Source organism: Notothenia coriiceps, unplaced genomic scaffold (genome assembly GCF_000735185.1).
Source record: "Notothenia coriiceps isolate Sejong01 unplaced genomic scaffold, NC01 NC01_scaffold00026424, whole genome shotgun sequence".
NCBI lineage: Eukaryota > Metazoa > Chordata > Actinopteri > Perciformes > Nototheniidae > Notothenia > Notothenia coriiceps.
The window spans coordinates 2,416,822-2,430,284 of NW_011359125.1; the positions used below are offsets into that span (position 1 = coordinate 2,416,822).

General features: G+C 40.9%; 1 protein-coding gene across 1 annotated transcript in view; it reads left to right on the forward strand.

The window, feature by feature from the left end:
- The first annotated feature begins 4,250 nt into the window (after positions 1–4,250).
- Positions 4,251–13,463, forward strand: part of ell2 (elongation factor for RNA polymerase II 2) — a 14,663-nt gene continuing 5,450 nt past the window's right edge. The window contains 9 exon segments of the mRNA XM_010784755.1: positions 4,251–4,502; positions 7,983–8,030; positions 8,881–9,005; positions 9,094–9,287; positions 10,760–10,791; positions 10,915–11,039; positions 11,851–11,923; positions 12,008–12,190; positions 12,192–12,714. Coding sequence (XP_010783057.1) covers positions 4,329–4,502; positions 7,983–8,030; positions 8,881–9,005; positions 9,094–9,287; positions 10,760–10,791; positions 10,915–11,039; positions 11,851–11,923; positions 12,008–12,190; positions 12,192–12,714 — 1,477 coding nt within the window. The 5' untranslated portion in view covers positions 4,251–4,328.

The following is a 13,463-nucleotide window of genomic DNA, read 5'->3' on the forward strand; positions in this document are numbered from 1 at the left end:
TTGTAGCTTGGTTTCAATAAGTATATAAATTGTCCAAAGAGGTTGTATTCTAAAGTCTGCCTGAATGTAATCATGGCGTAGGTGTGTAGTGTGAGTCTGTGGAGTTTATTTATGGCATCCCGTTGGATTTGACGTCATCTGAACAGGACATCGCACGCTCACTGCTTGATAGCGCGCGAANAGAGAATAAATGAAAAACAGTTATGAAATACTATATGACGAAACAAGAATACAGTTTAAGTGATTTGTAAAATATCCATAAAGAAAAATCTGTTTACAGTTCTGTTTCATATGGGTGTTGAGAGATGTATCCATAGATCTCTTAATTTTGCTCTCAAAGTGCATCAGATTGATGCTTTTAACTTCAATATTTTAAAAAAAACATCGCGGGGGAGCATGCCCCCGAACCCCCCTAGAGGAGGTGAGGACCCCTCTAGAGGAGGTTAGGTCCACGGTGTTTACATGCTTGTTTATACAATGTGTGCTTATGCTAACATCATAAGACAAAAGTTGGTTCCGTGTTGTTTGTAGTGAGAACGCGCTAGAGTGAGGGGGGCCCCCAAGCCAAAGCTCGCTTAGGGCCCCCAACATTCTAGGGCTGGCCCTGCCTGTCACCCTTCCATCTGTGCACAAACTTATCTCGTGCCCTCATTGGTCATGTGCGCGTTCGTGTGTGTTGGAGGTGGTGTATTATCAAATTCTAGAAGCAGCATCTGGATAAGATCCAACCCCGGATGTTGCTGTGAGGCAACACTTGCTAATGAGCTGCTGTGCAACTGCCACTGCCATGCCTGCTTATTAATGTCAATTACAGGTCACTAACAGTTAAACTGCTGGAGCCTTTTTGATGATGGTGCAATTACTCACTCCTGAGTAAGTGTTGATCATTTAATCCCCCTTGACTCTGGTTGTGGTAAACTATGCCTGATCATTTAGCTACATTACATTATTGTAAATTTTTACATATCTGTAAATGTTATCCCACATCTAAATGCAAAGATACTTTTATTAATTTGAATAATATGCCGACAGGCCTATTTATACTTTTGTATAAAACCTCTGACTTTTAGCCGAGCTGCCATTGGATTACTTTGCTTTGAATGTACAATAAATGTATAAAAAAAAAAAAAAAATCATTATTTCCAATTATTAGCAATACCTACAACGTGTGAATAGAGCAATGTGTTTGTGTTCATGGCCACTGTTTTTTCTTCAAATTAATGCATAGCAAACCTTTGAGTATTTATTGGTGATAAACCCTTTAGTGGATGTTGGTAACACTACTTGTTAAAGATTACCTCATTAGCATAGTAAAGGATCAGATGGTAAGAATAAATGCAATTCTTACTTTAAATGTAAACCCTTTGATCTAACAAAACAAGAGGGGCATCTTTCATACTGAAGGCTCCAGATTCCTGCATGTTTTTGACATGTGCCTCTGATTATCACCAAAATTGGAGCCCGGCCAAATGATACAACTAACAATCATTAACCTAGATGTTTCTCAGAATTGCATAAGGTAGAAGGTTATCCCAGGCATAAACACAGAACTATGAAAAGTAATTTAGGGGGAATAAAACGTGGTGATGAAGGAGGATGTAACTGTGTTGAGAAGAAAATGAGTCAATGAATTGAAAGATAAGTGTCTCTGGTCAATCATCATAGCAAGCTGGTAATACATTTAAGGCGGGACTTCACAGTCAATGAATCCATAGTCTCCTAATGTTTAGCCTTAAACAAAGGCTGTGTAATTTTTAAGTATTCTTCACACTGTACTCTTGAGCTTCTATCAGGTGACACCTTCAGGGCCTCTGTAAACAAAACATCTCTACAATCAATCCAGCCCAAAGGCTTTATTTAATTGTTTGCACAGCAGGCGACCTGTCAGACAAACCAGATCACAGAGCACCTCTGGAATTAAACAGACTTAAAATCTGCATGTATTCAAACCAAGAGAAGTCTTAATATAAGTAATGTAATGCTCTGAAGCAAAGTTTGTCAACACAATAAGGCTTATGTGTAACTGTTGTTGAGTAGAAGAAGGGTACTATCAATTATGTTATTGATTTTAAGGGTGAATAATATTGTTTCAGATTTACATTTCACCTATGCATTTCACACATTAACTAATATTTTCTGTGTGTTTTTCAGGTAAAAAGAATAACTAATTTGTCAGCGGGTAAAAAAGTCCCAAACGTGTGTGTGTGACTTGTTAGGGGGAAGGGTGGGGTTAAGAGCTATGGTAATCTGCTGGATTCACACTAGCCTTTCCCCACCCTGCATGGCTTGCTCTACACCACAACATGCTGCCCTATCACCAGGTCAAGGGGACTGACATTGAGAGATAGCGGAGGAGCAGCTCACTCGGGGATACGCTTGTGCCCATTGTGCTGATGTCACATACAGTCTATCACATATCATTAAAGAAAACCACCCGAAAGATCATCACAGCCCAAAATTCATTATAAGCACTATAGTTTTTGGCATTGAAAAACTGTCCTGGTTGACAATGCCATAATACAAGAATTTAGTCAGAATGTATCTGTACAGTTCTTAAAGTAATGAAACAATCAAAAGCATAGCACTTGGTTTTACTATTAAGCATTACATATTAGTATATTCACCTCATTCGGCAGTTTATTTGTTTAATTAGTAGGCTAGATGCAAACATAGGCCGAGAAGTCCTTTAGGACATTTTTTAAGCTGGTATGTATTATAATGACAGCTAAAACTGTATTTAAACAAACCGGAGTTCACACTGAAGTATAGTCTACAAAAGCTACCTTTAACAGTTTCACCAGGCTAGAATTAGTTCTAGCGTGTCAGCAAAAACACAGCAGGCAGGGGCAGTTTAGCCAAGAGGTAACGTGTGTGGGTGTGGGTGTGCGTGCGTGCGTGCGTGCGTGTGCGTGTGCGTGTTTGAGAGACAGGCTGTGCCCTTACAGAGAAAGGGATACTAGCAACTAGAATGTTTCCTCCAATGAGGCTTTAAAAGAGCAAAATATGACAGCAGTCTGGATTCTGTAAATGGAAAGCAGAACCTAGTTTAAAGCTAAATAAATCAAGGTACACTTGTTATGTGTGAAATCATGAAGGGCTAAAGCAAATATTGGAAGATATTTTACTTTGTTATAGAGTGGCAGAACCTCTCTGTAGAAATACTATTTGACATGTTAAAGTAGGCTACAAAGTAACACTGGCCCAGTGATGAATAGTAACAAGTACATTACCTGAGTATACCTAAGTACAATTTTGAGTTACTTGAATATACTACCTGAGTATTGTCAGTTTATGCTACTTTATACTTCTACTCCACTACATTTTAGACGCCAATATTGTACTTTTTACTCCACTACATTTATTTGACAGCCTTTGTTACTAGTTACTTTTTAGGTTTGGATTATTAGCTGATGCAACATTTAAATAACTTATTAACTAAACGTTGACATATATGTATAGGTTAAGATCTCCAGCAGCAGTATATCAAGTTATTCAAACTAGCTCTATATTTGTGATAAAAACACATGAATACTCATAATAGAAACCCAGTAACTCACTATAGGATTCTGAAATGCACCATTACACATAAGGAGTACTTTTACTTTTGGTACTTTAAGTATATTTTTGATCGATTGTACCCTTACTTAAGTACAATTTTGAATGCAGGACTTTTAAAATACTTTTTAAACTTAGTATTGCTACTTTTACTAAGGTAACAAATCTGAGTACTTCTTCAACCAATGAAATATGTAAGAAGGATACAGTAGTTAATTAAACGTTTTGAATTACTTTCCACCATAGCGTCCTAATACCAAATGCAAATAGTATTACTAGCAGCTAGTTTTACATACTTTGTACACTGCAGGGTAGCTTTTGAATGTTACTCCAACTAAAGTCCTTTTTAAGTGTTGTTTAAATGTTACATTATTAATCCAAATCTGCAAAGTATCTTAACGTATTAAACAAATGTAGTGGTGTAAAAGTAAACTATTTACCTCTGAATTGTAGTGGGGTAGAATTACAAAGTAGAAACAAATTGAAATACTAAAGTAAAGTAGGCCTACAATATTGTACTTCAGTACAGTACTTGAGTAAATCTACTTAGTTACTTTACACCACTGGCAGTATACCATAGTTAAATAAATGTTTTTGAATTACTTTCCACCATAGCCTTAAGATGAATGATATATGATTTATTGTGAGTATACTGTAGTTGGAAAGTGAAAAACTTACGAGCAAGCAAGCCAAGACCAATCCACTAGTGTCAGCCTGAAGACAGCAGCAGCTGTAGTCCCTCCCCGGGCCAGAGAGAGCACCTCGGCTGCTTAATGCTCCAGCCTCAAAGGGACGATGGTGGAGGGCTGGTAAAGATGGCGGCGCTCTCCGAGGATGGGAGGTACGGATTGAATTGTGGCCGACAGAGCGCTGATAGAGTCACCGTATTACATGTCAAATTGACCGAGACAGCGCTGAAAGCCATAGAGAGCCACCAACATTGTAAGGTGAGTGAAACGACCAGTTATTCCCGTTAAAATGAGCCATCACTGCGGGGCTGACACAGCTCGTCTCAGCTGGGAAGCACCAACTGCCACGCACAGCTAAAGCTACAAAGTTAGCTAAGCTGTTGACAGAGCGACTTTCTTCTTGTTTTTTTCACTGATTTTGTCGTGTGTCGATACATTTACCAACTGGATGGTTTTAATGAGGGTTTCGCCTAATGCTCTAGCCGGGTTTTACGAACTGACAAGTGTTATTTAGTCTAGAAAACCTGTTGGTAAAGTTGGACACTGATTAGCCAGCTAGCTACTTTAGTTTGAATCCTCTGTACAGGCTGGTCCATTTTTCTCTTGGCAAACTAGCATTACTTTGACCAAATTAGGAAAGTTGTAATTTAATATCGACCAATAGACTTTTCGCTTGCCAAGTTTGATAAACTAAACGCTCACCCACTCATACAATCTTATCTTAGTTAACTAACATGAACTTTTTTTCTTCTTTTTTTTCTCTCCTTTTATTCAAGAAAATATATATGTGAATCACACTTTTTATACATACAAACACATTGACCTCAGTGATACATAGGTACATATACAGTAACAACATGTAATATAAAGAAATACATATAAAGAAATGCATATTAAGAAAATAGTGAAAACAGAGCTAACATTTCAAGTAAAAAGTTGTAATACACATTTAGTCTTGATGTCTTCTTATTGTTAATAGTGGTGATATATTGTTGTAATTCAAAGTTAAAATGTGCTAAATTTGGTTTAGAGTCAGTCCATTTCCAGTTTTATGGTTTGTCCTGTTTTACTTTTGAGAAAATACTCAACATCAGATAAAAACATTTGAGAGTACAAACGGTGATAGATTAACTTTCATTCGACAAGGTAGTAACATTATTTCTGTGTCAGGATGGAAATCTGCAGATCAATGAAGGCCAAAGTAACTTGATAACGAGTTAGTGGTTGTGTGAGCGTTTCTATGACTGGTCATCTTAGCATATGGTGAGAAGTTTAACCCATTTGAACAATGTCACATCACAACCTGCAGAGATATGAAACTCCCAGCAGGGCTCATCCAGCTGTTTCAGTTTTTTATAAACTGTTTCAGTCAAACAAGCTTGCCACATTGTAGCTACAGGAGGCTTAAAGTTAATGCATGTTATGAGCAAGGGCCTCAAAGGTGTACACTGGACAAATATTTAATATGGGTTTGTTTGCAAAATTGTTGAAATGGTTTTACTTCAAGCTGCCCGAGAGGGCAATTGTCACATAGTATCTGAGAGCGACAAACCTAGATAAAAAAAGATAATAGGAAAATGGCTCTTGCTATCAGTGACATTTATTTAAAATAGACTTTATTTGTGTACTTTGTAGCTCTCATCAAACTACCTCATGAAATGTATTGCATTTCACCCCCGAGCTTGATGCCATCTGTCATTGTGAAGCTTTTATAACTGAGTGTGGCTAATAAGTCATTTGCATACCTGTGCAAATATATATAACTTGTTAATCTTAAATGAACTGTACACATGGTGTAATCTTGCTGAGGTGCCACACGTACTAATCTGGACCTTTTACGGACTTGACTTGCGGAGACCTAGAAGCCGAGTTACCTGACCTTAAGTCTGCCAACAACAACGCTGTTACATAACACCCTGACTGACTGGGCCTAGGTCTCTGCTTAAGGCAGATGCACTGTAGCTTAGCGCTAGGCTGTAGTGTTCAGAGGTCTCTCTGTGACTGCTTTTTATGGCACATGGTGTGTGTGTTTCAGTATGTATGCCACTCACTGATCACACGCCTGTATGTGAAACCATGGCTCTCTTTCAGACCTGTATAATAAATTCAAATGTGGATCAATAGCAACATTTAAAATGAGTTTGGGACATCTAGCAAACCAAGTCATCACTAAGTTGAAGGAATTCTTTTGTGACAACCCATGCTACAACCTTATTGGATGGTAATGTTGGTCTGACGCTGCATTGAACGGCAGCCTGCCATCTCTTGCTGACTGAGCAGCCAAAACTGCCTGCTTTTTGTTCCTCTCTCCCTCTCAGTAACGTGTGATGTAGCTCAACCAGTCATCGAACTATGGAAGCTGGCTATCTTTGTCTTTCTGTGGTGATGTGAAATGTGATCAGAACGGTGTGTGTGAGGACTGGTTGATCTGAGTGAGTGTATGGATGGTGGGTGGGGGAGGGAGTCAGTCAGTGGCTTGGAGTAGCTTAGCTTTAACAACCATGACATGGTTCTTTCAGTCTGGGAAAAAAAAAGAACACATTTGATCTAAGATCTGCATCTTGTTTCATGTTGAGTAAGCAAGCCTATTTTCATGTCCAACAATGCAGATAAACAGTTGTTAATAAAATGCACATTTCTCTCAAACCAAAGGATGCAACATTTAAAGAAATGTATATTCAGGCCAACTGGTTTCTCGGCCTCAGATGTGTAAAGAAGAAGAAGAAGAAGCCGTTCCTGTGCTTTCCCCTCCCAACTGCCCCAGAGCAGCCACTGCATATTTGTGGTTGTCCACTCCATTTCAAGTAGCCATCAAACTCAAACCTGTAAACTTACACAAAGAGAGACATTTCAGAAATACTCACTCCAAATATTTGCTGTATTTGAGTTTTGTCCAGGTTCCACATGCTTGTGTGCAGATAAATCACTTTCTTAACCACTTAAAAAGAAGATGCAGGTAAAGTTGACTCCCAAGGTTTCTATTTAGAGACCTAGCCATCTGATTTCATTAAGTATTTTCGGCTGACAGTTACCATTGTTTCTGCAGCCGGACCTTTATGTCAGATGATCAACGACAAAAGACTATTTTGCGGATTTTATTTTATTTTTGTCAAGATTGTTTTATTCTGCCAAATGCCCAACACGTTCTAGCCTGAGCCTCTGGTATGTGAAGGTCCGCTACTTTTTTCTGTGATTGTAAAAGGAATGTATTACATTTTTAGATTGGTTGTCACACAACAAGCAGTTGGACATCGCATTGGATTTAGTATTTTTACTATTTTCAGACATTTTATTGAACATGAAAATGAATCCATTGATTGATTGAATTGTCTTCAGATTAATCAGTAATGAAAATACACCTTTGTTGCTGCCCTAAATCCGAAATACACTCAATTCATAAAACTGGCACAGCACAACACTTTTAACAGACAGGCACCGAAGGCATTTAAGGCATTTGCATGTTATCCACCACCTATCTGTGGTCTGTCTTTACATGTTCAAATGTAACATTTACAAGATTTATTGTGCTGTGAGAGGACCCCAAGGCTCTGCTGTTTCTACAACCAAATGATTGTAGTGTCAGTCAAATAGCGTGGCATGTTCTGCAGGTTCTTCACCAATATGTGTCTTATAGTATCTATTTGTTGCTTCTTACCTAACTGGTATTTCTCTGCCAATAACACTTTACATTTTCAAAGTGATGCTATCAGTAAAAAGGTTGTTTCTCTTTACTTACAGAATGTACCTTCTCAGCGGCCCACAATACAATTCAAGGGACTCCAAGGGGTAAGGCCCGTCTCGCTAACAGCTGTTTGCTGTCTGTGCATCTTGCGCTCTCTCTCTCTCTCCCTTTTTTTCTTCTTAACCAAACACTTCTCAACACAAAGTTTGCACACACTTTTAAATTAATTAACTATATCAACAAACCATATTTTTTCACCTGGTGTGTCAAAATAGTGAACAACAAATCTGTGTTGCAATCGACAAAATAGCTGATTAGCGTTAGCCGCTGTGTGAGGTTTTCCTTTAATGACAAGTTATTCATGTTTATTAATCCTTCACATCTTTTTTTGGCATGTGCTGATTTGTATCAAGACGTCTCTACGCTTGGAGCCAGTAAACCTACTGACTTGTTCTGACTTGTCTAGTTAATCAGATGCTCAACTACTGCTCGGTTTACACTTATTAAATCACCACTATTGTACATTATTTGTAATACTAGTGTACATAATATTTAAATGCCAGTGTAGTAGCTTTGTAGGACTACTTTTAATGTGGTTATTACTTTATATTTGTTAATATAAACCCTATCCTCTATGCAAACTTGTCTGCTGAACTGTTCAGAGGCACCCATTTGAGACCCTTATGAAGTCTATGTAAACTGTTTTGACTCAAATACGGCCTCCTCTTAGCTGCTGAGACCTCAGAGACCTTCCTGTGTCATGCTAGTGAAAGGGTATTAATATGTGCATACACAAACACTAAGGTGAAAACCTAGGGAAGAGTTGAAGGTGGTTTGTCATATGGCAGTTTTATAGACCTACATTAACTGTTTGTATGAATGTCATTCTCCCATCATTTAATAATCATCCCAGGTGTGAAGAGATGGTATAACTTGTCTTTTTCTCCCTTACAGCGCATTAAAATTCCCAAGAACGATTCCTCCCCAGACCCTTTCAACAGTTTTGAATTCTACCTGTCTAATGTGGGCAAAGACAACCCTCAGGGAAGCTTTGAGTGCATCCATCAGTATGTTGCGAGGTAACGTTAGTCAGCTGAATCCACTGTTACTGGAAGGTAATCTCTGCCTGCCTCCCAGTTCTCTCTCACGCTCCCTCTTTGTCTCCAGCTCAGGGGCCTCACACCTGGCAATGTTGGCCACAGTACAGGACAAAGTCACCGTGTGTGCCACTAATGACTCCTACCAGGTGACCCGGGAACGCATGACCCAGGCCGCGGAAGACACTCGTGAACGTGGGACCAAAGTCATCAAGCCTGGGGGCCAGTACAGAGGTAAGGCCCCTTTCTACTCTCAGATACCAAGTCTGATCCCTGGACACCAGCACGGATTTCCATCCTATCAACACCTCTTATGTCTTTTCAAACTTGGGGGTGGGGGGGAGACTTTGAGGGACTGAATGGGTGAAAGCTGACGGCCTGGCTCCATTCAAAGCCATTATTACAACTGAGTAGGCAATTTTGCTGTCTCAGTCTTTTCCAGATTAGCAGTCTGACTGATAAGGGCCAAAGGTTGCTTCTGAAGCTATTTCAGTTTTATTGGCACATAGCCTGCCAACATTTATACTGAAAGTGTCCCAGGACAGGCAATAAGTGCTGTTGTGATCAGCTCCAAGCAGGACTAACTTGTATTTCCCTTTTATACTTGTCACCATGCAGGGTTACTTGCTTTTTGAGTCTCAAGCGCAAGCTCATATGGTAAAAACAGAGCAGGCCACAGAGAAGGAGAAGCGTCACCCTGCTCTCTTATCATGTGAAAATGGTATCGCTAACAAAGGTCTAACAAACCACAGGGAAACACTGGAAGAAAATAAATGTGGTGGTATTTGTTAAACACTGCTAGTAAATGAGTAAACAGGTTTCTGTTAATAACATGAGGCGCTTTCACACCGCAGTACTTTTCCCACAAAGGTTCATCAGAACTCTTTAGTTCTGATGAACAGATCGCGTTCACACCGGAATAAGCCCCTGGGGGAGGATTAGACAAATGAAGCCGCTGACGTCACTTCTTCTGCTTTGGATTTACTGGCAGGCCGCGAACAACTTCACGGCGTATACTGCCACCCGAAGTCCCCGGCCGGAAGTCCCCGGAGTTGGGGAGTGGCTTCAGTAGAAGCTGCTGGGACTCCCAGCAGCTTCTACTGAAGCCTTCCGAGTAAATCCCCAGAACGCCGACACCTCCTCATCTCCACCGCTCCCATGTTTTCTTTTGTGTTGCCATAAGTTAGTCTCTCTGCGTTTGTGAGCTGGGCTAATGCTAATAATGCTAATGCGGGGATAATAAAATGGCGGCTTCACAAAACTTTNTTGTTAAACAACATCGTTATGGAGAAATGCAAGTTAGCGTCCAAATGGTTGGAAGATAAGGAGGAAGGAAAATCAATACTGTATATAGTCAATGTGAGGTAAAGTGTGTCGCCAATGTAACCGGTTAAAACTTGAAATGGCGATGAGGTCTTAAAATGTATGGAAAGGGTCTTAAAAAAGGTCTTAAAAGGAATTACATTTGACTTCAGGGTTCCTGCATATACCCTGAATATGATATATGATTATGAGCATCAACATGTCCTCCATTTTGGAGTTTCAAGAATCATATATTGTTGTTTTGCAACACAGGGTTGCACAACGAAATGTAACTACATTTATGCTTCACGGACAAAAGCATGACAAAACAAAAATGTAAGTGTATTCCTGTTGATTAAAATCCAGAAGTAGTCACTTCTCTTTTTATAAAATATGACATTTAGTCATTTCACCCTAGTTGTTGTGTCCAAAAGATCACCTTCTTAAACACAAGATCAAACAAAAAGCAAGACACTTTATTGGTCAATTTGCATGCACAGATGTTTGGCCAGCACAGGAAGTGTGAAGTTTCTGTACATGTATCATGCTGTCGGTTTAACCGTCCTGTGTTCCTGTGTGCTCCAAACAGGTGGCCAACCTGAACCCCAAAGACAACACATTCTCACTGAAGGACTTTATTTATCGAGACATCCAGCGCGACTGGCCGGGCTACTCTGAAGATGAGAAGACCCAGGTGGACCGGATCGTGGCTCGGTACTGATGTGGCCTATTTAGCATTTTATTTTCCCTCTGACTCTAAATACATACCTGTCTGACTCTGAACTAATAAAGCATCTGCATCCCATGGTGTTAAACCACACTTAAGTACTAGTTGAAACCCCCTGCAGGCGGCGGCTAGGTAAAGCTGGCTGTCAGGTAAACAGTGCTGTGTGAAGGAAAAGCAGCAACTGTAGTGTAGGCTGCTGTGGATCCCAATGTTTGTTTTGGAATTATTTTGTTTGCTCAGTTTTCTGTGTTGTAAACGTGCCATCATCAGGGCCAGAGCTGACATGAATTCACCACTAGCAACCTTCAGTCCGTATGTTAAAGGAATGGCTCAATGTAGCACACCATCAGGTTTAGTTTTTACACTTATCGTTTTCCTTATTTTTGACAAGTGTTCATGTTATTTAGTCTTAGCACTTCAGCAGTTGTTATTATTGTGTTAATTATATGAAAATGTAATTGCATTAGCACTAAATGAGCACTTGTAATGCTTTACAGACTTTCGGATCATTTCTTGTAAGGTATTGTAAGCTGTCTTAGTGTTACTCACCAGCCCAGCATTAGGTGAAACCTTAAGACCCGACAAACATGTCAAATATTTTCCTTCCTAAAACCTCTGCAATGCAGATTATTTAAAACATTTTAAACCATTGTTTACATGTGTGCTTACTCACAAATAGATTCCTGTGTACATCATGAGCTGTGATTTTTAAATAGACACAAAAGTTTGATTACTGGATTCTAATGTGTCCTGTCTGGTCTGTTTCGCCGCACTAAGCACGTTGTCTTTCTCTTACAGAAAATTGGGTCTTTCTCTGGAGACCCTCTCCTCAAGCAGTCCTTCCAAAGACAGCGTCCCCACGTCCCCGCAGGTATCTGAGCAAATGCACACTGACACACACCTCTACGGTAAACCATGCACTGTCTTAGCTTCATCCTGTATGTTTGACTTCCAGAAGCTCCAGCCAGACTTTGACTTCATCGACCCTCTGGCCCCCAAGAAAGCCCGGATCTCCCACCTCAGCAGCCGGGGGCCCTCCTCCTCCTCCTCCTCCTCCGACCGCCCCGAGGGCAGCCCCAGCTCCAAGCGCTCGTCCCTCCCCTCCAACGTCGCCTCGGGCCCCCCCGCCCATACTCCACGTCCCGTCCCACCCCGCCCCGTCTCACCAGCAGCCCAGCCCGGCCTCCCACTCCAACTCCCCCAGCACCCCCGAGGGCTGCGGCACCCAGGACCTGCCCATGGACCAGAGCTCCTCCTGCAGGGACCCCTCGCCCAGCCCCTTCTCCTCTAACAGGACCCCGCAGGACCGCTACCGGACCCCCGTCCCCAGACCGGCCGCCTCCCCCAGCCCTCCTCCTCCTCCTCCCACTCCTCTTCCTCTTCCCCCCTCCTCTTGCACCTCCCTCACAGTCACCTCCACTGTCATCAGCAGCCCCCCCTCGTCCAGCAGCGCTAACAAGAAGGTGAAGAAGAAATCCAAGAAGCACAAAGATAAGGATCGAGAGCGGGACAAAGGGAAGCGGACGGACAAAGGTAGCAGGAGTCCGCCCGGCGCCGCTGAGCCCGCTGTAGACTGTCGCAAAGCCAAAAGGAAGCGCAACGCCGAGGAAGAGACACGAACTCAAGAAGAAGTCATCGACAAGATCCCTCACAAAGAACAAGGTGTGTTTCTGTCGTCACTATTAATCATCAGACTCACTGAACCAAAAGTTTTAAGACATTGTCTATCAGCCTTTTCGATGCTTTACGCACACTTCAAAGTACTGTCACTTACTGTTTGTGGGAATTTAGTTGGGAAGAGATCTTCAAAAGTGTATTTATCCAAAAAGAGAATTTAATATTGACACTGCATTAGATTAAGTACATGTTATGGAACAGGGCTTGTTTCTTGTGTCACACCCAATGAGCATCATTTCAAACCCACACATTTCTATAAAAACAAGCTTTGATTAACACAATGAGCACCACTCCCTTTTCAAAAAGTGGACAACCTCAGGTTACTAACTGCTAAATCAGGATTTTCTCAAGTTTGTACGGACCAAAGCAAAAAATGATTGTGGAAAGACTTTTTTTTTATTACCCGTGAAATAACCTGACGGGGGGGTCCGCGGGGTCTTAAAAAGTATTAAAAGTTGATAAATCTATTTAGTGAAAATGAAGGCTATTAAAAAGTATCAAACAGCATTTTCTAAGGTATTACATTTTGTAGCTTGTTTTCAATAAGTATATCTATTATCCAAAGAGGTCGTATTCTAAAGTCTGCCTGAATGTAATCATTGCGTAGGTGTGTAGTGTGATTCTGTTTATTTATGGCATCCCGTTGGATTTGTGACGTCATCCTGAACAGGACGATCGCACGCTCACTGCTTGATAGCAACACGAGGTCCTTACGCCGGTTGTTAAACAACATC